This window comes from Phragmites australis, chromosome 13 (genome assembly GCF_958298935.1).
Source record: "Phragmites australis chromosome 13, lpPhrAust1.1, whole genome shotgun sequence".
Classification (NCBI taxonomy): domain Eukaryota; kingdom Viridiplantae; phylum Streptophyta; class Magnoliopsida; order Poales; family Poaceae; genus Phragmites; species Phragmites australis.
Genome location: NC_084933.1, coordinates 1,062,178 through 1,088,337, shown reverse-complemented (window position 1 = coordinate 1,088,337; position 26,160 = coordinate 1,062,178). Strand labels below are relative to the sequence as shown.

Below are 26,160 nucleotides of genomic sequence, written 5' to 3'. Positions count from 1 at the left end.
GATTGGAGTGGCGAACTGGCGGTGCATCATGCCATGCTGCTGTGGGTGGGCTATAAAGTACACCGTGTTGTTCAGTTGTTGGCCTCTTCTGCTGGTTGACCTGATGGCCCAATCAGTTCATCGGTTGCCTGGTTCTCCAGCAGCTGTGCAGTTCGCCAGCTGATACATACTATATACGAATCCCCCCCCCCCCCCCCCCCCAAAAAAAAGGTATTGAGCTGAATACCCTTGAATCACTGTAGAGATCATTGATGCATACTTCATGAAACAATGGCTCGTACACAGTACACACTGCCACATCTGTTCTAATTGGCCGGAGATATCATTGATGCATGTACTTTACCACATCAGGAATTGTAACCTTCTGATAATCAAGAATTGGTAGCATACCTTGATTTAACAGACCAAATAGAGTTGTGAAGCAACACTTTAATTAGGATGCAAAACAAATGTTGTGCTCCAGCATGTTAGCCTTAGTATATAGAATAATAACAAATCATATTGTTGAAAAGAATGGCTAAGTATTGTCTGGAAAGTCGAGTATATCTTATATGAAATCTATTTGGTAGCATATTTCAGCCGATATACCTCACTAAGGGTATAGTCACAGATGTGTTGGAACCAACAGTTTATTTCAGCAAGGTATGAATCTAATGCAGGAGTAAATACAGGAATCTAAGGTAAGCTTACTATAGGTATGATGCAAATGGACTGATCTGCTTGTGGAATCACTTGGTAAGATGTTGAGGGGTCGCCATCAAGGACCCTCGACACCTCCTTGGCTCCGTCAGTCTACGTCCAAAGACCATCAGACTCAGGACCCATCTGGGACCCCATGGCTCCGGAGGGGTCCTGGAGACCATGCCTTCGAAGCCCTCCAGACCCTCGGAGCCATCGGCCCTTTAGAAAGATTAACCAGGAGGGGGCTCGCAGGTCGAACCCCATATGCAGTGTAACACCCTGATTTTCAGATTTCTCAAATTTCTAAAAAAAATTAAAGTATTGAATAGCTTCACTAGTAGTATAGGTTTAAAACCTATTTTCTTAATCAATCAATCAATATAGGTTATTATTTTCTGTACATTGCATGCCGAGTTTTGTTAGGAGCCAGGTAAATGCATTAGAGTTCCTTTTCTTTTTCTTTCTCTTTGGTGTTGTGAGTGAAAAAGATTTTGAAAAGGTTTTTACAAAACTCAGTAGTGAATAAGTTAAGGATCTTAATGGTTGGAATTCAAAGTCTTTGAATTCATCATCTATTCAATCTTTGATCATACCCAATCCTTCTCCAGGTCGATTCAAATCTTATCCAAATCCTTGTTTGAAGTCAATCTCTTCTCTTTCTCAAATTCTACCCAAATTTAAATTCAAATTCCTTATCTACTTCTATTCTTGTTCAACCTCAATTTTTCGTTTCTCTAAATTAACTCCAAACTCAATTCAAATTCAAACTTTATTCAAATTTCTTTGAAAAAGTTCTTTTCTAAACTCTAGATATACCTAAAGTATTTTTGGGCTTAATCTTGCTCAAGTCCAAACCCTTAGCCAAGTCTTCTAGATGGCCCAACAAAGGATCCACAAAATCTACAAATTTTTGCGGAGTTCTGGACAGCCTCATCTTCTCATGACGTTTCGGAGTTCAAAACGTCCTCAAATGCAAATCTTGACAATACCAAAGTTGTAGGTCGCGTCAAGAGCTTCGATTTGAAGCTATGGAAGTCCTATTTTGGATAATGGAGCTAGGAGTTATGGCCCTCGAAATCAGTGCTGCGAAGAGAAGTCCGAGTTCAAACAGTTTATCTTGTGACGCATTTTTGGAAATCAATATGACATTTTCAGAAGATCCAATGACTACCAAAGTTGTAGATCTTTTCGAGTACTACAATTTAGAATCAAGAAACATCAAATTTGGAGTTCGGAAGATAGAGATATCTTCCTCGGAATACAGAGCTGCGAAAAAGGAAATCGTAACCGACTCAAACTCGAATCCGATTCGTGTTCGGTTTGGACTCCACCTCAACCAGCCGCCCCAAGCCCTATATATATGAGTTGCACGCCCTCTCCTACCTCTATTCCATGCCCCCAAGCCCTAGAAGTTGCTACTGCCATGTCCGTGTGTCGCCGGAGTGCCGCCGTTCGCCGGAGCTGGAGCCGCCGCCGCCCGTGATGCGCTACATCATCTTCTCCGCGAATCCTTCTTCCTCGACCATCAAAGCAAGGTGAGGACCCCTTCTTATCCTCTCTTACTACTGTTTTAGCATCATACAAAGTCCCTAGCCAAGCCCTAGCCCCGGCCAAAGCCCGATCTATGCCGCCACGGTCGTCGCCATCACGGATAGTCGCAGAACAGCCGCGCTGTAGCCGATTGGCATCGACGTTTCCGACCGACCAGAGGTCAAATCACCAAGCCCTTTCACCGGTGCATGTCCCATGATGTTCCCCACGCCCTCACCAACTGGTTTGGCCAGTAGATTAGCCAAACTATCGAAATCAAGGTCGACATACCCGCTGTCCGGTTTCTGGACGCGTTCTGCGCGCGCACCGGATGTGCATTCGCGTCCCCCATCAATCCGAAAGCCGTATGGATGCACCAACCACGTCACAGCGTGTCCCATGGAGTCTTCTACGTTACCCTAGGAGCCCATCCCCATTTGTGCAGCGACACGACCAAGACGTCATTGCTAACCACAGCATGTCGCAGCCATCACCCGTTTCATCTATGCTGATCGTTCTTCCTCTCAATGGATGATCTACCAAAACTCATGCTATAACATTGTGTTCCTGGGATATATGAACATCTCTATTCAAATGGTTCCTCAAATTTCATAGCCAATCTCTGGGAACGCGAGCATCTTTATTCCTGCATCTATTCGCGGTCACCACCAAACCTAGAAGCAATCATCGCTGTTTTTCCGCTACCTCGGATGACCCCTTCCAAAACCAACCATACCACTGAGTTAGTCTTTCCGCGTTCTACGCTATGCTTCCCTCGTTTCACTAAAACACCACTGAAGCCGACATTGATGCCTGTGGTCATGTGCCCGATCGCCATCTTCGACGAAACCCGAACCACCACCGCTACATAGAGTGACCAGTAGTATCCTTATCCTAGAAGCGCAACCTTCGGCCTTTTTGATCCATCATAGGTGGTCGATACTAGATCTCCACGTATCCCTTCTTTAATTCAAGATGGTACTTGCATAGCATGTCAAGTCAGCACCACATCATTCTCCTTTGCCTAGTTGGTGAAGTCTAATCTGCCCTACACTTCTTGAATCTTGCACAATGATGTTGTCAAGCCTAACACAGTAATTGTGCAATAAAACATTTTCCATAGGTAGATAGTTCCGGAAAATCAACATTTCCTTTTTCAGTCTAATCCATCTCTCGAAAGCTGTTCTCTTTTCATCTTAACTCTGATTTAGACAATTCTTGCGTCTAAATGTTTCTAAAATCATCCCTATCCAACCATAGTGTTTTTAAAGTGTTTTGATGATGTTTGGTATATTGTTCTTAGTGTTTTCCTTTGTGTTGTTTGTCGGTAGTTCTCGCGATTAGTCGATATCGTTCCGGAGCAGTTCGCGGGACTTCAAGATCAAGATTTCGACAACACTGAGCAGCATTGGGAAAAAGGCAAGTGCCCTTGATCATATTGAACCTATGTTTTTAAATGTTTTGTATTACAAAATTGCATGCAGAGTCAATATGATGGGTAGTCACCTATGTTTTTTCCCTAGATTTTCCCTTATCATCCCTTGGAACCTAGATGGTTTATGGTTAGGTGTCTTTTATGGGTAGATTGCTTAGCCATGCTTTTGGGATGTTGAGAAGTGTCATAATCTTGACTAATGAACATATGCAACAATAGTGGTTAATGTGATAATGATTTAGCAACATGGAACCTTAGGTCTTGAGCATAGGGATTTTGCTGATAGTTGTCATGGTTATGACGTTGGATTAGTGTTTGCTCAAGTAACCTAAGTAAGGACCGGTTCGTGGAGCGACAACCCAAGAAGTAACGTACCAACCACGAGGCTGATATGGGTAAGGCGTGACATACTGATTAGAGTCTATCCAGTGTGTGTTGGGTCAGCACAAAAGGGGGCTTCTGGGTAGGAGCTTAGCTTGCGTAAAGCCTGGCGATGAAACCTAGTGGGCAGATACATACTGGATTAGTCTCTGGTTAGTGGAAAGTGTCATACAGTGATTCTTGGTGACACACCACTGGCGTGTGTTAAGTGTTTCGCGAACACGGCAACATGGAATTCACTGACTCGTGGGGAAAGCTGGACAACCTCTGCAGAGTGTAAAACTGTTATAACAGCCGTGCTCACGGTTATGAGAGACTTGGATCCTCACATGATTAGTGGGTTCTGATTATGGGTTGTGGTTATGAGTTTGGTTGAGGTTTTGGTTATAGTACAGGGAGTACTAGACGGTTATGGTATGCAAGGTGGGGAGCCTTGTATGCTAGGTGTTGGACTGTATGGGTTACATTCACTTAATAATTGCTTAATGCTTTTGAGTCCAAATATATTTTCATTACTCATATTTACGTAAATATACCATGTGTTAGCCTATTCTTGATATAAGCCTGCATATCATTACTTTCCCTCACTTGCTAAGTACTCTATGTGCTCACACTTGCTATTTTCCCTACACCATGCGACATGTATGCTGCTGCTTAGTGAGTAAAGATGTTGAAAACTATCAAGACGAGGTTGTGACGTTCTAGGCGCGTGTCTCCCGGTCAGTTGCCTGTGGTGTTGTTGGGCACTAGTGCTTCTGTTCCGCTACAGATATCTTCATAGAAGACAATATATGTCAATTGCTGTAAGAGTTTAATGTTATTTAATAAAAGTATTGCTTTTGTTACTTCACCTATGACGTCCTTATGTGTGTTAAACATCCTGGGCACACATAAGCCGCATCTGGTTTTGGCCGTTAAAATCGGGTGTGACATGCAGTGAAGTGACCGGCATTTAATAGCAGTTAAGTGGTGGCCGCCTGACACATTGGTGCAATGCAGCACCGAAATAGACAACCAGCCACTAGAACATCACCTCACCAGCCAATGATTTACGAGGCTGCTGTCGGAGGATTAACTCCTATCGCAGGGATCCCGAGAGACCCCTTTTTAGAGATTCGGCCGGGGGGATGATCCTGAATAAGTTCGTCGGAGAAATAAATGGAAGTGAAAGTAAATGCAACGGCCGGTGGTGGGGGATGATCGACCTAGTGCAAAGAGAAGTAAATGCACCGGAGTTTAGACAGGTTCGGGCCGCACGGGGGCGTAATACCCTACTCCTGTATGGATGAAATAACTGTCCTGAGGGAGGTCCCCCGAGGATGTATCTTGTTACAGGAATATTGTGTCTAACTAAGAGCTTGATGCTCCTTGTTTCTCGGCAGGAGCTCTGCTCAGGCTAGCTCACAATGTCTTCGTCCGTTGGCTTGGTTCGTTGTGGGGTTCGTCTTCTTTGTCTGTTGCGGCACGGTCGACTGCTTGGGCTTGTTGGTCTCTCTCTTTTTCTTCCTGTGCGCCGACCCTTTTATGCACTCGCCGGCCGCGACATACCCCGAACGGGAAGGAAGGGGCACAAGTTCCAAGACGCCACGACTGAGAAAGGCATCATCATTTCCTCTGGGCGAAGTGACTGGGGCGGTCGAAAAACGCGGCACGCGTCTGGTCACTTGTCATTGTGGACGCCCTGGCAACGGGCGCCATTGAGAGGGCCCACCGAGCAGCCACAGAGCCACCCAGCGTGCCCGCCCTATCTTGTTCCTCTGCCACGGCAGGGCGGCAGGCGGAACGCCTTGATACTGGCAACGTTATCCCAAGATACACCGGATAATACGGGACGGGACCCGTGCAATTAATAGCCCCACGCCCCTCTACCAAAGCATGGCAGGAACTGACGCCGCGGCGGGAGCAGTTGGATATGTCAGGCCACGCGCGCTCATTTAATGCGGCCTCGAACCTCTGACGGGCGGACACTTCATCTGTGGGCCCCTTGGGGGCCTTTCTGGGTCGCCGGGGCACCAAGTGCTCGGGGGTACTGTTCGCCTCCCCGAGCACTCTCTCCCGAGCACTCTTGCACGAACCTTCAGGGAACCGAGTGCTCGGGGGCTGCCACGTGCAGCCCCGAGCACTCTCTCCCAAGCACTCTTGCACGAACCTTCGGGGAACCGAGTGCTCGGGGGTTGCCACGTGCAACTCCGAGCACTCTTGTACGGATCTTCGGGGAACCGAGCGCTCGGGAGCTGATGCACGCAGCCCCGAGCACTCTCTCCCGGAACTTGGCTCTTTTGATCGTCGGGGGACTAGGGTGCTCGGGAGTGAGCGGACACCTCCCCGAGCACTTTCTTCCCGGTACTTAGACTCCGTGGATCATCGGAGAACTGGGGTGCTCAGGGACCACTGATTGTGGCCCCGAGCACCTTCTCCCGTGACTTGATCTCTTCTCATCCCGCAGGAGGGACCTCGCGGGATGGTGACATGTGGCAGACGGCTGGCCTGGCCTCAGGACTCAGGGACCCCCGGTTCCTGATACACCGACAGCTGCCCCTATGCCTTGTGGTAAAGTAAAGAACTTGTATCTCTACCAGCCTCATATGGGCATATTTGTACATTTACACTCTGAATATCAGTATAAATACAGATCCTTAGCCACCAAGCCAAGCGGGGCAGATTTCCTTGAAAACTCGTGGTGTTCTATCCATCTCCACTTCTCCTCCAAGCTTGAGTCATTCCTGTGAATTAGCTCTCGCCGCACTTTATTCGTGGAAGGCATTTTTTTTAACCAACAACTGGTGTCGTCTGTGGGCAGAGAATACACGTAGAAACACTAGGAGAGTTAGGATGCCACCAAAGAAGAAAATGGTCAGCGTGGCGGCCCAGGCGGGCAACTCCCCGGCCATGCCTGTGCGAAAGTCCACACGGCTGCCGCGACCAAGCTCACGCTACGCCGACGCCAACCCCTCAACTAGCTGAAATGAAAGCCCCATGGCCATCGACGATCCAGCCACGACCCTGGTTGTGGTTGACGCTAGAGGCCTCGCTGTTCCAGAGGCCCTTCAGCAGCAGCAAGGTGAGGACCTTGTTGTGTCCCAGGGGGTTGTGGCCGAGGCCATAGCTACACAAGTTGCCGTGACCAGCCAGCAGACGCACGTGGTGGCCCTCTGAGCTAAGCTGGAGGAGCTGCAGGTGGCCCTGCGGGCCACATAGCTGCCTACCGACATGATCGTTGTGGCACTTTTAACAACCAACGCTGCGCTAGCCCAAGCTCTGCAGGTCAGCGAGGGCTTCGTCTTCATGATGCATCACCATCGCGCGCCATCCGCGGTCGACCAATAGGCAACAGAGCCCCTGGCCCACTCCGACTCTCCTCTTCAGGTAGACCTATAGGCCGTACCCTTCCCGAAAGGGTTTCGAACCCCCAAGCTGCCTAAATCCAAATGTGATTCCGACCCGGAGAGTTCACTCACGAATATGCCCTCGCCATCGAAGCCAACGAAGGTAGGGTAGGCCACCATGGCCAGGTGCTTTCTTCTCGCTCTAGAAGGAGTAGCCCTCTAATGGTTCTAGGTGCTAGAACCCGAGTCTATTTACATCTAGGCCCAGCTTAGGGACACCTTCTGCAACAACTTCCAGGGTACCTTCATCGAGCTGGTGACCTCTGGGAGCTTGTATGCCATTAAGCAATAGCCAGTGAGACCCTCCGATAGTACTTTTGGAGGTTCGCCCGAACCAAGGCCCGGGTAAAGGGCATTTTTTAGTCATTGATCATTGACGTCGCCACCCAAGGTCTGGCCTCCGGACCCCTCTTAGATCGACTACATCTATGCCTGATGCACTCAGTAAGCGGCCTCATGTGCATGTTTGAAGAGTACGCACGTGCGGAGGAGGAGCGGCTTCGTTGGGGGGTCGTGCATATCACCACAACCCCCTGCGTCGTGCTCAAGAAAGATGCTCCACAGCCTTCCCCGAATGGCAGCGTGCCCAGAGCCGGTAGCCAAAAGATGGATACTAGTGCACTATGCATGGGGCGGGATGTGCCCACAGCATTGAAGGCTGTCGGACCCTCATCACCTTCCGAGAGGAGTACCTCAAGAGGCAGGCAGCACGCACGGCAGAGGATAGGGCCGGTGATGAGCAGCGCGGGGGTCGTAGGCTAACTACAGGCCACCAGATTAATCACCTGGCCCTACCGAATCCTTCCCCGCTAGCTCTACCTCCTCCGCCGCCGCTACCCATGGTACAACACGTCAACAAGGGGCACCATCCTAGGCAAGTGGTCTTGGCCATAACAGGAGGAGGACCCACCGGTGGCTCCTCAAAGCGGTAGTGGCGAGACTATGCGTGTGGGGTCAACCATGTCGGAGCCACCAACATCCACCACCAAGTCCCTGGATGGGCTGAAGCCCCTGTAACCTTCACCCATGGCAATGCTATGGGAGTAAACTTCCCCCATACCAACGCGCTGGTCATCACGGCCAACATCGCTGAAGTCGAAGTCCAAAGGTGCTAATTGATGGAGCAAGCTCCGTGAATATCCTATTTGTACATGCCTTCGACTAGCTCCGCATTCTATGGAGCTGGCTCTCTCTAGCCCGAAGGCCCCTTCAAGGGTTCAATGGGGCCCCCCTCGTTGCCTTAGGCTGAATAGAGCTTTCAGTCGCCTTCGGCGAAGAATCCACTATGCGGACCGACCTGATCACCTTCAACATCATAGACATGCCCTATACATCCAACGTCATCCTAGGCTGGGGAACTTTAAACAAGTTCAGATCAGTCCCCCATCACAATTACCTCTGCATGAAGATGCCTGGGCCCTCGGGGCTAATCTCCGTGCATCGTGGTCACTTGGCTAGGCGCATCGAATATGGAGACACTGTCCCACTCGATAGCTGCCACGTGCATAATGAGGTTGAAGGCCCCCTCGAAGACCCCTCTCCGTCGTGCCTTGAGCACCGGGCCCCTCCCAGGCCACAACTAGAGGGGGACGTCAAGCACGTCCCATTGGGAATGGGGAACCCTGGCCAAACTTTCCAAATCAAGGCAGACCTCACTCCAGAGCAGAAAACCCAGCTCATAACCATCCTAAATGACAACTCTGATGTATTTGCATGGTCTCCACATGACCTCCCCAGAGTCGATCGCTACATCATTGAGCATGCCCTTTGGGTCAAGCCGCAGGCTCAGCCTATGTGTCAAGGGCAGAAGCCGCGAAGGAGTAAGTCTGGAAGCTACTGGAAGCTAACGTCATCCAGGAAGTAATCCACTTAGAGTGGCTGTCAAACCTCATCCTGGTCAAGAAGCCTAATGGGAAATGGCGCATGTGCATCGACTTTACGGCACTCAACAAGACCTGCCCTCGGAACCCTTACCCGCTCCCCTACATAGACCAGCTGGTGGACTCCACAGCTAGCTGTGAATTGTTGAGTTTCCTAGACGCATATTCCAGATAGCACTGGGTGTGGATGATCGTGGAGGACGAGGGCAAGACTAGCTTTATTACCCCCTTTGGGGTATACTGCTATGTTCAGATGCATTTTGGCCTCCAGAATGCTAGAGCCACCTTCTCCCGCCCGGTGCAAAAAATCCTAGAACAACAGTTAGGCCGCAACATGGAAACCTACGTTGATGACATAGTCATTAAAAGCAAGCTTGAAGCCGACCGCGTTGCCGACCTTCAAGAAACCTTCAATAGTCTCTCGATCACTAGCGTGTGGCTCAACCCAGTGAAATGCGTCTTTGGCTCAAAAGTTGGAAGATTACTGGGGTACCTCATCTCTAGGCGTGGCATGAAGGCTAACCCCAGCAAAATCCATGCCATCACGGAGATGGCAACCCCCCATCACCTCAAAGGGAGTCCAGTGCCTGGCCAGGCGTCTGGCAGCCCTCAGTCATTTCCTTGCCAAGTCCGCCAAGCACAACCTTCCATTCTTCAAAATGTTAAGGGGCTTCGAGCCATTCACGTGGACAACAAAATGTTAGGTTACCTTCGAAGCCCTCAAGGCTCACCTTTCCGACCTCAAGACACTCGCTATACCCCCTTCCAGGCAAGGGGCTAATCTTGTACTTGTCCGCCTCCACCTCCGCTGTAAGTGTTGTACTCGTGTGGGAGGAGGAGAAGGAAGGCCACTCTATTCAGAGGGTGGTCTACTACATTTTGAAAGCCCTAGTCAAAGCCAAGACGCACTACACGTAGCTCGAAAAGGTGGCATATGCCCTTCTGATGGACTCCCGCAAGCTCTAGCATTGCTTCCTCACCCACGCCATCACCGTACCAACCTCATACCCTCTATGCGACATGTTCTGGAATCGAGAGGCAAGTGGGCAGTAGAATTGGCACCCTTCGCGGTGAAATTTGTGGCCCGTATGGCCATTAAGTCATAGGTCCTGCCTGACTTTGTCGCCAAATGGACACCCCCATTAGGAGGGCCCATGGAAATCCCACCCCCAGATATATGGATGATATATGCTAACGGAGCATATGGATCCAACAGCATGGGGGGCGGAGTTGTCCTCATCTCCCCGGTTGGCTAGCAGGTGGCATTCGCTGCTCGCTTGGAATTCAAGGCAATAAACAACATCACCGAGTACGAGGCCATCCTCCTGGGGCTCCGCAAGGCTCGAGCCTTAGAAGCCGCTAGAATCATCATCAAAATAGACTCATAGGTCATTGCTGGGCATGTTGATAAAAGTTTCCAGGTTCGGCATCTGAAGCTGATGAAGTACCTCGAAGCCATCAACAAAGCCAAAGGGTTCTTCAAGGGCATCTCAGTGCAAAGCATACCCCCACGTGGACAACCACCAGGCAGATGCCTTGGCAAAGGCCACTGTCGGAAGTGGGGTCCTCCCTTTGGGGGCCTTCCTCGAAGTCCTCCATAAGTCAACAATGGATACCTATGACGAGGCCGCCGCCACTATCCTACCCATCGGGCCTTCTGACTGAAGGGCCTCCCTCTTCTCCTTCCTAAAGGGAATGTTGGAAACCGACGACCCGGTCAAGCTCCGTCATATTAAGCAGCGTGCCAGGGGCTACCTCTTGATTGATGGAGCCCTTTAAAATACCAGAGTCTGCAGCCCCCTCCTCCACTGTGTCACCAAGGAGCAGGGGGCCAACCTCTTCAGAGAGGTTCATGAGGGGCTCTGTGGTAGCCACCTCGCACCCCACGCCCTCACAAGCAAAGCACTCCGCCAAGGGTTGTATTGGACAACCATCATGATCGACGCCAAGGAACTCATTTGCACCTACCGAGGATGCCTGTGGAGGGGACGCCGGAGCCACTGCCCTTCGACCCTGTTTCAATCAATCACTCTCGTCTGGCCACTGGAAAACTCCCTCCTTGTACAGCTTAAACTCGATGATCTGATAGTTCCTTACCCTGCATGCTATTCTCATGTCTTCAATCTCATCCTCTGTGGTCCTCCGACCTTATAGATAAGCTAGTAATGGTGTGCGCCAGTCTACCTCTGTTAATACTGCCACATGCGCTAGGGGTTCTTCATGTGTTCTTGCTGGAGCCTTGAGATCTTCAAAGAATACCTCTAGGGGTAAAGGGGTACACTAAGCCGCAACCTTTGCAAGCATATCGGCCTCTTGATTTTCACCTCTCGGGATGGCCTTCAATGTGAAACCCAAGAAATGTTTTTGCATTCTTAGCACTGACTAGAAAAACTTGTCTAGCTCCGCATCTCAGGTTTGGAAGGATTTGTCAACCTGGCCCGCGACGAGCTACGGATTAGTATTTACCAAAGCACACCTGGCCCCCAAAGCCCTTGCCTTCTGAATGCCCAGTAACACTACTTCGTACTTGGCCATGTTGTTCGTTGTGTGGAAGTGTAGCCTCGTTGCATAAAAGAGCTTGAATCCACTAGGAGAAATGACCACCGCTGCTGCACCTATGCTCAAAGCCCCTAATGCCTCGTCAGTGTAAATGGTCCACACAAGATCAAGCTCTGACTCGGCTCCAGCACGCGACATCCAATCAACAACAAACTCAACCGAGACTTGGGACTTGATGGCCGTGCGCGTGATGAAGGTAATGCATAGAGGGGAAAACTCAGCAATCCATTTCTCGATGTGCCATGTGGTTTCATGATTCGTGAAGATGCCCTTTAGAGGATATGAGGTTGGGACCATGATTGAGTGAGCCATGAAGTAATGCTTCAATTTTTTAGATGCCATGACCTTGGCATATGCCATCTTATCAATCTCGGTGTAATGCTTCTTCGCACTGCCTAAGGCCTCAGAGACGCAGTACATCAGAAATTGTCGAAGGCCATCGTCAACCCTCTTTTCGTGAATCAACACTGCACTATCTATGAAAGGTGAAGAAATGATGTATAACAGTAGGCTGGCACCAGGCTCTGGACTATCCAAGGTAGTGAGATAACCAAATACTCTTTTTGGGCTTCGAAGGTTGCTTGTTGTTCTTTTGTCCATCAAAATGGATCTGAACTTCGAAGAACCTGGAGGAAGGGTAAATTCTTCTCTATGGATCGAGCAATGAAATAATTTAATGTCATATTTCCATTAAAATGATGTCTATCCCTGATAGACTTGGGGGTGTTGTGCCCATGATGGCTCATATTTTCTCTGGGTTAGCTTCAATCCCCCTCCAGGACACCAGAAATCCCACCAATCAGCCCGAGCAGACCCCAAAGGCACACTTCTCTAGATTTAGACGTAGTCCTATTGCTCGGAGGTTACGGAAGGTCTCCTCTATATTTGCTAAATGGTCTTCCTTGCACTGGTTATGGACAGTTGTATCATTGATGTAGGCCACGACATCGCAATCTAGTTGGGGCTTTAGGACTTTACAAACCAAATGCGTGAAGGTCACCCCAACATTGCAAAGGCCAAATGGCATCTGTACATAGAAATAGGTCCTGGAGGGTATGATAAAGCTTGTATTTACTTTGTCTTCCTCGGTCATCCACACTTCATGGTATCCAAATTATGCATCAAGGAAGCTCATCATCTCAAATCCTACAGCAACATCAACTAGCTGGTCTATTCAGGCCAAAGGGAAATCATCCTTCAGGCACACCTTATTAAGATCCATGAAATCAACACACATGTGCCACTTCCTGTTGCTTTTCTTCACAACCACAGAGTTTCCCAGCAATTCTATGTGCATGACTTGGTGTATTACTCCGGCTCGAGGAGTTTCTTCACTTCAATCTTGGCAGCTTCTTGGCGTTCTTGGGATATCTTTTGAAGCTTCTGCTCTCAGGGCCTTGCCATGAGTGTTACACTAAGGTGGTGCTTAATCAAAGTGTGGTTCACCCCCGATTGGTCTCAAGGCGACCAATTAAAGACATCTTCATTGGCGAGAAGGGTAGATAGTAAATCAGTTTCGGGCCTAGGAGCCAACTCTCCACCAATCTGAACGCACTTCACTGGACACCGTGAGTGCAGCGGGACTTGCTTTGTGTCACATTCTAGCTTGGCTTTCGGTACTTGCTAGCATTGGTCCTTCGAGTTAGCCTTAGACAGCACAAGAACATTGTGTTGCCCTAGAATTAGACCCATTTTTATCTTCTGACCTATCTTTTAATCCCCTCAAATGGTGGTGACTCCTTCTGAACAAGGCATCTTCATACATAAGTAGCAATGATGGATCACCACACCAAAGCTTGCCAAGACTCCTCTTCCAATGAATGCACTGTATTGATACGAGACCTTCACTACATCAACATTATCTCCTCCATGTGCACCCTCCCTCCATTTTTTTAGGGTGACTAGGAGGGAAATCCATCTAACAGCCTCGATAGGTCGGCCCCCGAAGTCTAAGAATGGGTCACTGCGGGTCGGAGGCGGCTCCAAACCATACCCATGCGACTGAACACTTCAACGAAAAGCAAATCTGCCAAACTCCCACTGTCAATCAATACTTGGTGCACTTCGGACCACAAAATGATTGTCGTGATGATGAAAGCGTTAGTATGCAGGTAGTGCAAGGCTGCATGTCTTCTTGGGAGAAAGTGATTGGGACATGAGACCATCAAGACTTCACAAAAGGAGGGTTGGTTCCAACATGATTCACTATTTGCATATATTCTCTTTGCTGCCTCTTGAGGTTGAAGTCGTAACTTGAGCCTCGAGAAATTTCCAGCACCACGTTCTGGGTCCCCTTTATGCTTTGAACTGACCAGGTTCCATCAGATAAAGCTTCGATGGTCATGCAAGGTGGTGGGGTGGCAACTTGGTAGGCGGAGGATCCTACGATTGGTAGCTTCCAACCCACGATGAAGAATGCGGGTCATACGCTAGAAGTGGTGCTAGAGGAGATGTCCTGAAGGCTCACTGGTATTGCGACTCGCTACTGACCTGTAGGGGTTCCATGTTGTATATTGCCTAAGGATCGAGGGCATGGCTGGAGTCTGACAACCATGAAGTCTACCTATGCAGGCCTTCCTTCAATGCCACAATGTGTGGGCACATCTTGGTGGTGTGGCCGGCATCTTCACCATGCACTGCATAGTAAAGTGCTCTTGTGTAATCGCTTTCAAGCCCCAACCCCTCGATCTACCTCTATCCTCCGATCGGCCCCTCTCCTACCCATCATCGATATTGGATACATTTATCTTCTGGCCCTTCAGGTGGGAAAAGTGTTGATGTGTTCTCTATTTCTCAAATCCTTCCTCTCCCTGCCTAGGGACTTAGACTCGTCCCTAGGCTTGTGTCTCCAAGGCACCAAAGGTTGGTGGTTGGTATGCTTTCACAAATCATCTTCTTTTGCCCTGGAATACTCCTCTATATTAGCAAAAAGTTCATCCACACTTCTAACTAGCTTTAGGGCTAGACAAGAAGCCAACGGGCCTTCCCAAAGCCCCTGCTAGACCGCATCAATTACAATGTCATCACTCAAACCCTTCGCGTTGGCATTTCACTCGCACAAAGCGATGGATATACTCTTTCAAGCTCTTATACTCCTTCTTCTTTTACCATGAAAAAATTGCCCACAGTGAAAGGCTCAACATAGTTGCCTTGTTTGAGAAAAATGCTTCACAAAGCTGCTCCAAGGAATAAATTCTTCCCAGGGGCAATGAAGTGTACCAAGAGAGGGATATCCTTTTGATGGCGAGGACAAAGGTCTTGGCCATAGTGGCGTCATCTCCTCCTGCCGACTCAACTTCAACTTCAAAGCTCATCACGAATTCCTTTGGGTCAGTCTCGTCACTGTACAAGTGAAGGCGTGGCACCTTAAAGCCCGGAGGCCATGGTCGTGCCTACAGTTCCAGAGACAGTGGCAGTTAGGTCTACAGCTTGCAGTCGAGCGTTCTCTTCTGAAGCCTGCCTGGGCTCCACCTCCGGATTTATGTCCCCACTATGCCCCTCGACGGACCATGTTGACAAGCCATGGACTAACGAGGGACCTAATTTCTCCCTGAAGCTCATGTACCTGATTTGCCACCTCCTCCACATGGCGCTTGTATTCGGCTTCACGAGCTTCCTGGGCTTTGGTGTCTCTACAAATCTCCTCTACTCCTTCATCCTCCACTCACTGCTCTTGACTCGCCGAACAGTCTGTGAGTTCCCCTGCCTTCTTCCCCTTTCCTTTCCTAGTCTTTGGCGGAATGGCTTGTGATTTCTCTCTTTCTCTTGTACATGCACCCTAGAACTCTCAACCACGTGATTGTGTGTTCGATCCCCACAGACGGTGCCAAATGTTGTGATCATGGAAATCAGGATCACAACACAATAAATGAGTATATGTGGAACTAAATTTCATTATCCCATTACACCAAATGGGCTGCGTATTTATAGCCATACCCCAACAACCCAGGTTTACATTACATTGGCACCCCTATCTGTCAGGATATTCTATAAATATCCTCGGGATATTACTGTCATTGTACTAGTACAGACCGTACAAACATATGATTTTTACATTTATGTCCCTATGACTATCTTTGATCAGTGAGACCTTCGACACATCGGTTCTTCATCACTGTGGTCGCATCTACCTTTGGGCCTTCAGTAGCCGAACCTTCGAATCTTCTTCCGGCTTCGTTCTTTTAGGCTACTCGCTCCACATCAGCTGAACCTTCAAGCCTTACTAACTCCTTCAGTGGTCTGCGACCTCCCGAAGGTTTAGCCTTTGGGCTTTGCTACGCATCGACTAAACCTTCGGGCCTTACTGGCATTGGTCCTCGATCTCCAAGAGGTTTAGCCTTCGAGCTCCACTACTTGGCCATCCTTTGATTCCATACCTGGAACCAAAGTAGCTCGACGAAAGTGCTAGCGTCACCAATCATTTCATGTCTTTGGGTTGGCTGAGGCCGGCCAAAGTCAAAAGGGTCAACATGGTACCATTCCCCAACAATCATGAAGGGTCAAAAATATTGGATCCAACATACTGGAAGTAAAAGTCAAACTACTTTCTTTTTTATCAAAATCCTTATTTGATAACATCCTATATTATATAGTCTGTAATCTTAAACATTATTTATATGATGATGTTAGGAAGGTCCATACAAATGAGCAAAATAACTTCTCAATACAGGGAAAGACCCTCATATCTATGCATCACCAAACACGAGGTGAGAACTTTCCCTTTGAATCACCATATGTACTGAAAATGTAAAAGGTTGAACCTATGAGTTACAATGAAGCTCAAGAGGGATTTTCAGTCCTGCCTGGCCAACCATGGATAACCATGCCGGTAAATATTGCAGCGATTGTTCTTTAGTTTGTTCATGAAGTAGCTTCATCCAGTTGCACAGGGGTGGAAGGTGAACCATGGCCTGCTTACGTGGGGATGCTCCTGCAGGAGTGCATGGACAGTTCAATCATTAGTGAATGAGCGACCAAAGATACATTTTTTTTTTCTATATAAATCGTCATTTAGAATCATGTATTAACAGTGCATACCTCCCGAGTAATAAACGTCCACTTTGAATCACTTAATACTTCAAATGAGTTAGAAAGATGGTTTTGTTTTATCTAGAGTTAGCAGCTGCCCACCTATTCACAAGTTAGAGATGTTTGTTGTCAAACAGGACAAAAAGGTGTTAGTAATCCTAGCATATCTTGCATTTCTGTTTTGCACATGCATGCACACGAGGATCGCTCGGCATGAACTCGAGCATGCAAGCCATGGCCGGCCGTTGCGGCGCATGGGGATGGACGTGCGCACTCTGCGCAACCATGGGCGTCGTGGCTTGCATCTCACTGCCTTGTAATCCAATAAATAGCAATACAATCCCAGAAACCGGCGCGCCCTTGGCAGCACCAAAAAAACCCACCGTGTTCGTGTTTGTTCCTGCGTTCTTGACTGCCGCCAGCCGTGTCCAGCTCGCCGGCGTTCGCCGTAGTCCGGCAACTAACAAGTGGTACCAGAGCCGTAAGAAGGGACCTGCGCCGCGATGACATCGCCACCGCGCCGTGGCCGGTCGCCGCCGCGCCGTGGCCAGACGCCGCCGCCGATCAAGGTCGGCACGTCGGGGGGCAACAAGACCCCGTCACGCTCGCCGAAAGGCAAGACGCCGCAGCGCACGCCGACCCCGAGCCGTTCTCCACCGCGCCGATCTCCACCGCGCCGATCTCCACCGCGTCGATCACACACGCGCGCTGCACGTCGCTCGCACACCCGGGATGCACGCCGTCCGTGGGAAGTCGTCGTCGAGCGCATCATCCGTGAGGGTGGGAGCTCCGGCAGCTGGCCGCAATTGACGAAGACGAACTACCATGAGTGGTCGCTTCGCATGCAGCTGAAGATGCAAGCGCGCCACCTGTGGGACGCTGTCGAGTTCGCCGACGCCGACTACGACGACGACCGCAGCGCGCTCGACGCGATTTGCAGCGGTGTTCCGGCGGAGATGATCCCGATCCTGGTGGCCAAGGAGTCCGCCAAGGAAGCCTGGGAGGCCATCAAGACTCTCCGCATCGGCGACGACCGTGTGCGGAAGGCAACGGCGCAGAACCTCCGCACCGAGTACGAGTCCATCGCTCTCCGCGACGGTGAACCCATCGAGGACTTCGCCTTGCGCCTGACCGGCATCGTGCAGCGCCTGGCGACGTTGGGCGACCCGGAGCCTGACGAGAAGGTGGTGGCCAAGTACCTGCGCGTCGTTCGCCCACGGTATAAGCAACTGGTCATATCCATCGAAACCCTGCTTGACATTTCTCAGCTCTCCATCGAGGAGGTCACTGGCCGCCTCAAAGCCGCTGACGACGTCGAGCCCGCTCCGGCGCACACCGCGAGCGGCAAACTGCTGCTCACGGAGGAGCAGTGGGTGGAGAAGTACAAGAAGAAGGCGTCGGAGTCTGGCCATGGCGGTTCTGGCTCTGGTGGACGAGGAAGGGGCCGTGGCCGAGGCCGCGGACGTGGCTCCGGCGGTCGCACCTCTGCACGCCTGCCGCCGGATGATCCCTGTCCGCGCTGTGGCAAGAAGGGCCACTGGGCCCGCGACTGCCCCAGCAAGAAGAAAGAGGAGGCCACCCTGATGCTTGCCATCGATGTGGCCCAGGAGGAGGATAGCTCCCCTCCGCCGCAGCTGTCGCACTTCGCCGAGTCGCCGCCGCCTTCACCTGCGGCGCTCCCTGAGCTCCATATCCTGGAGAAGAAGGTCCACCCCGAACTCGACGATGCGGCGGACCGTGATCCAACGCGCTGGATCCTGGACACCGGCGCGTCCAACCACATGTCCGGATCCCGCGTCGCGTTCGCCGACCTCGACACCGGCGTCACCGGCGCCGTGCGATTTGGGGATGGCTCCGTCGCCCGCATCGAGGGCACCGGCACGGTGCTCTTCCACTGCAAGAACGGCGAGCACCGGGCGCTCGGGAACGTCTACTTCCTCCCTCGCCTCACCGCCAACATCATCTCCGTCGGGCAGCTCGACGAAGGCGGGTACCAGGTGCTGGTGGAGGACGGCGTGATGCAGGTGCGAGATGATGACCGGCGCCTACTCGCCAAGATCCCTCGGAGTCCAGGCCGGCTATACAACCTCGACGTCACCATCGCGCGCCCGGTGTGCCTCGCGGCGCGCACGGATGACGACGCCTGGAGGTGGCACCAGCGGTTCGGCCACATCCACTTCGCCGCGCTGCGCAAGATGGGGCGCGAGGAGCTGGTCCGCGGGCTGCCCGTCATCGACCAGGTGCAGCAGGTCTGTGACGCCTGTCTCGCCGGCAAGCAGAGGAGGACGCCCTTCCCTCAGAAGGCGCTCTGGCGTTCCACGGAGCCGCTCCAGCTCCTCCATGGAGACATTTGCGGTCCCATCACTCCGGTGACCCCGAGTGGTAACAAGTACTTCCTCTTGCTTGTTGATGACTACTCACGCTTCATGTGGATCTCCTTGCTGCCATCCAAAGACGCCGCGGCCACCGCCATCAAGAACATCCAGGCTGCGGCGGAACGCAAGAGCGACAAGAAGCTGCTGATGCTCCGCACTGACCGTGGCGGAGAGTTCGCCGCCTCCGACTTTGTCAACTACTGCGCCCAACTCGGCGTTCGCAGGCAGCTCACGGCGCCGTACACGCCTCAACAGAACGGCGTCGTCGAGCGCCGCAACCAAACCGTGGTGGGCACGGCCAGAAGCATGATGAAGGCCAAGTCTCTCCCTGGTGTGTTCTGGGGGGAGGCGGTGTCGACGGCGGTCTACCTCCTGAATAGATCCTCCTGCAAGGCGATCGGTGGGCGCACCCCCTACGAGCTCTGGAACGGGCACACACCGTCAATCCAGCACCTGAGGACGTTCGGCTGCATCGCCCACACGAAGGTGAACACGCCGCACCAGAAGAAACTCGACGACCGCAGCTGCCGCATGGTGTTCGTCGGCTACGAGCCGGGGTCCAAGGCCTACCGGGTCTATGACCCTTCGACGCGACGTGTCCACATCAGCCGCGATGTCGTCTTCGACGAAGCAGCGGTGTGGGCATGGTCTGCAGCGGATCCCGCCGAGCCGAACGACTTCACCATCGAGGAGCTGGACCAGCAGGACCCCTCCGTGATCATCACCTCCAGAACGACTACGGAGGTCTCCCCTGCGTCAAGCTCGGCGTCCCCGGCTCCATCGGGCGCGGCGTCCCCAGGTCCATCGGGCGCGGCCACGTCCTCAGTTTCGGGCGCGCCCATGGCTGGTTCACCGGCGATCCACGACACTCCACCAGCACCCGGCTCCTTGGCACATCCTCAAGTGGAGTTCGCATCTCCACCAGGAGCCGGGATGGAGGACTACCTCGATGCTGATCACGACGACGACGCTCCTCTCCGCTTCCGCCGCATCGACAACGTGCTCGGGGAAGCTGAGACGCCCGAGCTCGCCCACCGCGATCTGGAGGAGCGCCTGCTGCTGGCAAGCGACGCCGAGCCAGCCTCCTTCGAAGAAGCAATGCGCCACGAGTGCTGGCGCCACGCCATGCTCGACGAGATGACCTCCATCGAGGCCAGTGGCACATGGAGACTGGTGGAGCCGCCGGCGCGTACCAGGCCAATCGGCCTCAAGTGGGTGTTCAAGGCTAAGAAAGACGCCGCCGGCATCGTCACCAAGCACAAGGCCCGCCTCGTCGCAAAGGGCTACGTACAGCGGCAGGGCATCGACTTTGACGAGGTCTTTGCCCCTGTCGCGCGCCTGGAGTCAGTTCGGCTCCTACTCGCGCACGCCGCCTGTCAAGGATGGGCCGTCCACCATATGGATGTGAAGTCGGCGTTCCTGAACGGGGTGCTTCAGGAGGAGGTGTACGTCGAGCAGCCTCCCGGCTTTGTCCTCCGCGGCCATGAGAACAAGGTGCTCCATCTCGTCAAAGCACTCTACGGACTGCGTCAGGCTCCACGGGCGTGGTACGCCAAACTCGACGAGTCCCTCATCGGGCTCGGGTTTCGGAGGAGCACCTCAGAGCATGCCGTCTACCTGCGCGGGACCGGAGCTCGCCGGCTGGTGGTCGGGGTCTATGTCGATGACCTCATCATCGCCGGCGGCAACCAAGTCGACATCGACACCTTCAAGGACCAGATGAAAGCTACGTTCAAGATGAGCGACTTGGGGCTGCTCCACTACTACCTTGGTCTGGAGGTGTCCCAGACTGAGGCTGGCATCACCATCTGCCAGAGCTCCTATGCAGCCAAGATCCTGGAGACAGCAGGCCTGACGGACTGCAACTCCAGCGCGACGCCAATGGAGCCTCGCCTGAAACTCAGCAAGGTGAGCTCGGCCCCAGCTATTGATCCCACCATGTATCGCAGTGTGGTGGGCTCCCTGCGGTACTTGGTGAACACAAGACCCGACTTGGCGTACTCAGTGGGCTTCATCAGCCGGTTCATGGAGAACCCAACCACTGAGCATCTGGCGGTCATGAAGCGGGTGCTGCGCTATGTCGCAGGCACTCTGCACTTTGGCTGCCACTACAAGAGGAAGAAGGATCCCCAGCTTGTCGGCTACAGCGACAGCGACATGGCTGGGGACATTGACACGCGCAAGAGCACCTCAGGCATCCTTTTCTTCCTCGGCGACAACACCATCACCTGGCAGTCACAGAAGCAAAAGATTGTGGCGCTGTCTTCATGCGAAGCTGAGTACATTGCAGCGTCGACAGGAGCATGCCAGGGGATGTGGCTGGCGCGGCTGCTCGCCGAACTCAAGGGCGAGGAGGCCAACACCGTCACCTTGAAGATCGACAACGAGTCTGCCATCGCACTCAGCAAAAATCCTGTCTTCCATGACCGCAGTAAGCATATCGACATTCGTTATCATTTCATCCGTGAATGCATTGAGGAGGACAGGGTGAGGCTCCAGTCTATCGGGACAACGGAGCAGCTGGCGGACATTCTTACCAAAGCTCTAGGGCGTGCACACTTTTGTGAGATGCGTTCCAGAATTGGTGTTGTAGATGTACAGCATATACACTAGGATTAGGAGGAGAATTTGTTAGTAATCCTAGCATATCTTGCATTTCTGTTTTGCACATGCATGCACACGAGGATCGCTCGGCATGAACTCGAGCATGCAAGCCATGGCCGGCCGTTGCGGCGCATGGGGATGGACGTGCGCACTCTGCGCAACCATGGGCGTCGTGGCTTGCATCTCACTGCCTTGTAATCCAATAAATAGCAATACAATCCCAGAAACCGGCGCGCCCTTGGCAGCACCAAAAAAACCCACCGTGTTCGTGTTTGTTCCTGCGTTCTTGACTGCCGCCAGCCGTGTCCAGCTCGCCGGCGTTCGCCGTAGTCCGGCAACTAACAAAAGGAACTAAATATTCACTTATGTTATCGAATTGCATACCAGACAGATGACCCTGAAAGTATAGCATTGGAACCTTGTAAGAGTAGCTATAGACAACATGGAAATTATAAACATGAGAAGCATCGCTAGAGCTCTGGACCTGCAAAGGGAAGCACATCATGAATGGAGTGCAAGTTACTTAAGAAGTGGAGTTCAAATGGAGTACATGTGCTCATAATAGCCTTCAGCGCAAGACCCGAGTGACCGAACCACAGCCCATTTGAGTTGCTGCTACTTTTATATAAGCCCTTTGGCAAAATCGATGTCTATAAGAAAGGATCCTGAATATATGAAAGGTTAAATCAGAGGATGTGCTCTGATAAGATGTATAATCAGAATCTCACGAAAGACCAATTTTTCAGTGTATCATCATCAGGATATCTTAAAATCTGTTATAAATTCATGCCTAACGGGAAATCAAAATCTTCCCTCGAAAAAAAAGCAGGAAACAAGATCAGAATTAAGTGTTTCAGAGTGAAGTGAACTCGTGGCTCCGTCTTAGGAAGTACTCCCACTTACATAAATTTTGCTTTTCTCAGCATGTCATATGACACTCAGCAGCACGACTCAAAATGTGACGCAAGACCATAGACACATAGCCCTAGCAAACTACTAGTACTAGAACACTCTTTGACTCAATTGGACCCACACGAAGACACACCAACTGAAGCATCACCATGTCGATCGAGTTGGGCAGGAAGGGTACTCGAACGACCATCCTCCCCTTCAGTCGACCTCCTCCATCTTGCTCTCCTCGGCGGCGCCCTCGTCGAGCGCGGGCATGTCGGCGTCCTCGTCCGCGGCGGCGTCCTCGTCGATGTTGAGCCCGAGCTTGAGCATCCTGTGGATCCTGGCCGCGAACGTGTTGGGGTCGTCGAGGCTGAACCCGGAGGTGAGCAGCGCCGTCTCGAAGAGCAGCATGACGAGGTCCTTGACGGATCGGTCGTTCTTGTCGGCCTCGGCGCGCTTCCGCAGCTCCTCCATGATGCCGTTGTCCGGGTTGATCTCCATGGTCTTCTTGGAGGACATGTAAGAGCTCATGCTGCTGTCCCGCAGCGCCTGCGCCTTCATGATCCGCTCCATGTTGGCCGTCCACCCGTACTCGCCGGTGACCAGGCAGCACGGCGAGTCCACGATACGGTCCGACACCACCACCTTCTCCACACGGTCGCCGAGGATGTCCTTGATCACCTTGCAGAGGGCCTCGAACGCCTTCTTGCGCTCCTCGCGGCGCTTCTTCTCTTCTTCCGACTCCTCGTCCAGCTTCAGGCCCTCCTTGGTCGCCGACACCAGCTTCTTGCCGTCGTACTCCTTGAGCTGCCCCACCGCGTACTCGTCGATGGCGTCCACCATGAACAGCACCTCGTACCCCTTCTTCTTCAGCTTCTCCAAGAACGGTGAGTTCTCGACGGCCTTCTTGCTCTCGCCGGTGATGTAGTAGATGTCCTTCTGGCCCTCCTTCATGCGCGTGACGTAGTCCTTGAGGCTGGTCATCTCGTCGCCGCTCTTGGTGGAGTGGTAACGGAGGAGGTCGGCGAGCTTGGCGCGGTTCTGCGAGTCCTCGTGGATGCCCAGCTTGATGTTCTTGGAGAAGGCGTCGTAGAACTTGGCGTAGTCCTCCTTGTTCTCGGCGATCTCGAAGAACATTTCGATGCACTTCTTCACCAGGTTCTTGCGGATGACCTTGAGGATCTTGTTCTGCTGCAGCATCTCCCGGGAGATGTTGAGCGGGAGATCGTCGGAGTCGACGACGCCCTTGACGAAGCCGAGCCACTCCGGGATGAGCTCCTCGCAGTTGTCCATGATGAAGACTCGGCGCACGTAGAGCTTGATGTTGTTGAGCTTCTTGCGGGTGTCGAAGAGGTCGAAGGGCGCGCGGCGGGGCACGAAGAGGATGGCCTTGAACTCCAGCTGCCCCTCCACGGAGAAGTGCTTCACGGCGAGGTGGTCCTCCCAGTCGTTGGTCAGTGACTTGTAGAAGGACGCGTACTCCTCGCGGGTGATCTCCTCGGGCTTGCGCAGCCAGATGGGCTTCTGCTTGTTGATCTGCACCCACTCGTGCGTCACCTCCTTCACCTTCTTCTTCTTCTTGTCTTTGCCCTTCTTGTCCTCGTCGTCGTCGACCTCCTCGACGTCGCCTTCCTTCTTATCCTTGCCGGCGTCTTCCTCGTCCTCGTCGTCGCTGATCTCCTTCTCGGTTGTCTTCTCCGTCCAGAGGTAGATGGGGTAGCTGATGAACTCCGAGTGCTTCTTGACGAGGTCTTTCAGGCGCCGCTCCTCGAGGTACTCGAGCTGGTCGTCCTTGAGGAACAGCGTGATCTTTGTGCCGCGACCGAGGCGCTCGCCTGTGGTGTCGAGCGAGACGGTGAACGACCCGCCCGCCTGCGACTCCCATACGTACTGCTCGTCGTCGTTGTGCTTGGTGGTGACGACGACCTTCTCGGCAACGAGGTAGGCGGAGTAGAACCCCACGCCGAACTGGCCGATCATGCTGACGTCGGCGCCGGCCTGCAGCGCCTCCATGAACTCCTTGGTGCCGGAGCGTGCGATGGTGCCGAGGTTGTTGACGAGGTCGGACTTGGTCATGCCGACGCCGGAGTCGATGATGGAGAGCGTCTTGGTGGGCTTGTCGGGGACCAGGCGGATGAAGAGCTCCGGCTGCGCGTCCAGCTTGCTCTTGTCCGTCAGGCTCTCGAAACGGATCTTGTCCAAAGCCTGCATTCGCCATCGTATTGTTTGGTCACCATGAGGAACCATTCATCCATCCATGAAACAGAGCAAAGCAAGAGGCAGAGCAGACAGGAAACAGAGGAGGCAGAATCATACATCTGAAGCGTTGGAGATGAGCTCTCGGAGGAAGATCTCCTTGTTGGAGTAGAACGTGTTGATGATGAGGGAGAGCAGCTGGTTGATCTCGGCCTGGAACGCAAAGGTCTCCGTCTCCGCGCCGCCGCCCATCTGCACGTCCGCCGATGCCATTGCTCTGTTCTGCTGTGCTCAAGGACCCAAAGGCTTGGGTTGCGGTTGATGCTTTCTGAGCTTTCTGAGAGGCGATCAGTCGCTTGATGCTCTCTTGTTGCGATGGACAGGTAAGAAGAACAAGTGGGTGGCTTTATATCGTTGGATGGATCGACGCAGAGGGAGGGAGGATGGTTCGCAGGTGTTCCAGCGCCTTCGCAAGCTCTGTTTCGGGAGAGCGCGAGGGTTCCAGAGCCGTCTCTCTCTTTCTTCTCTGCGCGGGAAGGGGCGGTGTCCCGAAGCTTCTGCGGATCTCTGGACTCTGGATATGGACGGAGTTTTTTTATGTATTTTCTAAACAAAATAATTAGAAAAACATACTCCAGATGGGAAGGTTTACGGCAGTAGACGTCTACAGGTTTGCATTTTATTATTTTCTAAACAAAATAATTAAAAAATATACTTTTGATGAGAAGATTTACGAGACTAACGCCTACCGTCCTCTCACAAGCCTGCAGCTATTTCAGTGGGTAGTAAGCCGTTAAGGTACACTCGGCGCTATGGTGGCGGGTCCGTAGGTCTTACCGCTCTCTCAGGGGCGGGTAGCTAAGATTAGGTATATATTTTTATATAAAAATAACATAAATCCTAGAAACTATTTAAGATAAAAATATAAAAAATCTAAAAAAATATTTAAATGAAGATAGAATAAATACATGTAAGTGAAATAATAAAACCACATTAAATATATGTGTATATGAGATGGATACCTAGAATTTAAATATTACTAATGCCATATAGACTACATCTAAGATACATACAAGTCTTACGTAATAGACTAAAAATGATGAAACCACCTTGAATTTGACAAGTTCAACAATTAGTAATATAAATATTACAGACGAAATGGCTCTTAAAGTTGTTTGTGTCTTATCTCCTGGCCCATCCATTGGTAATTG

At 51.8% G+C, this 26,160-nt stretch overlaps 1 protein-coding gene and 1 pseudogene across 1 annotated transcript; both read right to left on the bottom strand.

Annotated features, from left to right (window-relative positions):
- Positions 1-16,537: 16,537 nt before the first annotated feature.
- On the bottom strand, positions 16,538-22,961 carry LOC133888340 (ubiquitin-like-conjugating enzyme ATG10; annotated as a pseudogene).
- On the bottom strand, positions 22,803-25,324 carry LOC133888660 (heat shock protein 82). Its single transcript, XM_062328986.1, has 2 exons — positions 25,070-25,324; positions 22,803-24,958 (listed from the first exon to the last, which is right to left on the bottom strand). Exons 1-2 carry the CDS (start codon positions 25,220-25,222, stop codon positions 22,970-22,972), a joined length of 2,142 nt encoding a protein of 713 aa, XP_062184970.1. The 5' UTR covers positions 25,223-25,324; the 3' UTR covers positions 22,803-22,969.
- Between the last annotated feature and the right edge of the window lie 836 nt (positions 25,325-26,160).

Excerpts from the sequence above, each read along its gene's own strand:
- LOC133888660 (XM_062328986.1), bottom strand. The coding sequence starts at position 25,222 with ATGGCATCGGCGGACGTGCAGATGGGCGGCGGCGCGGAGACGGAGACC. Across the intron at positions 24,959-25,069 it reads TCATCTCCAACGCTTCAGAT|GCTTTGGACAAGATCCGTTT; the intron begins GTATGATTCTGC and ends TGGCGAATGCAG.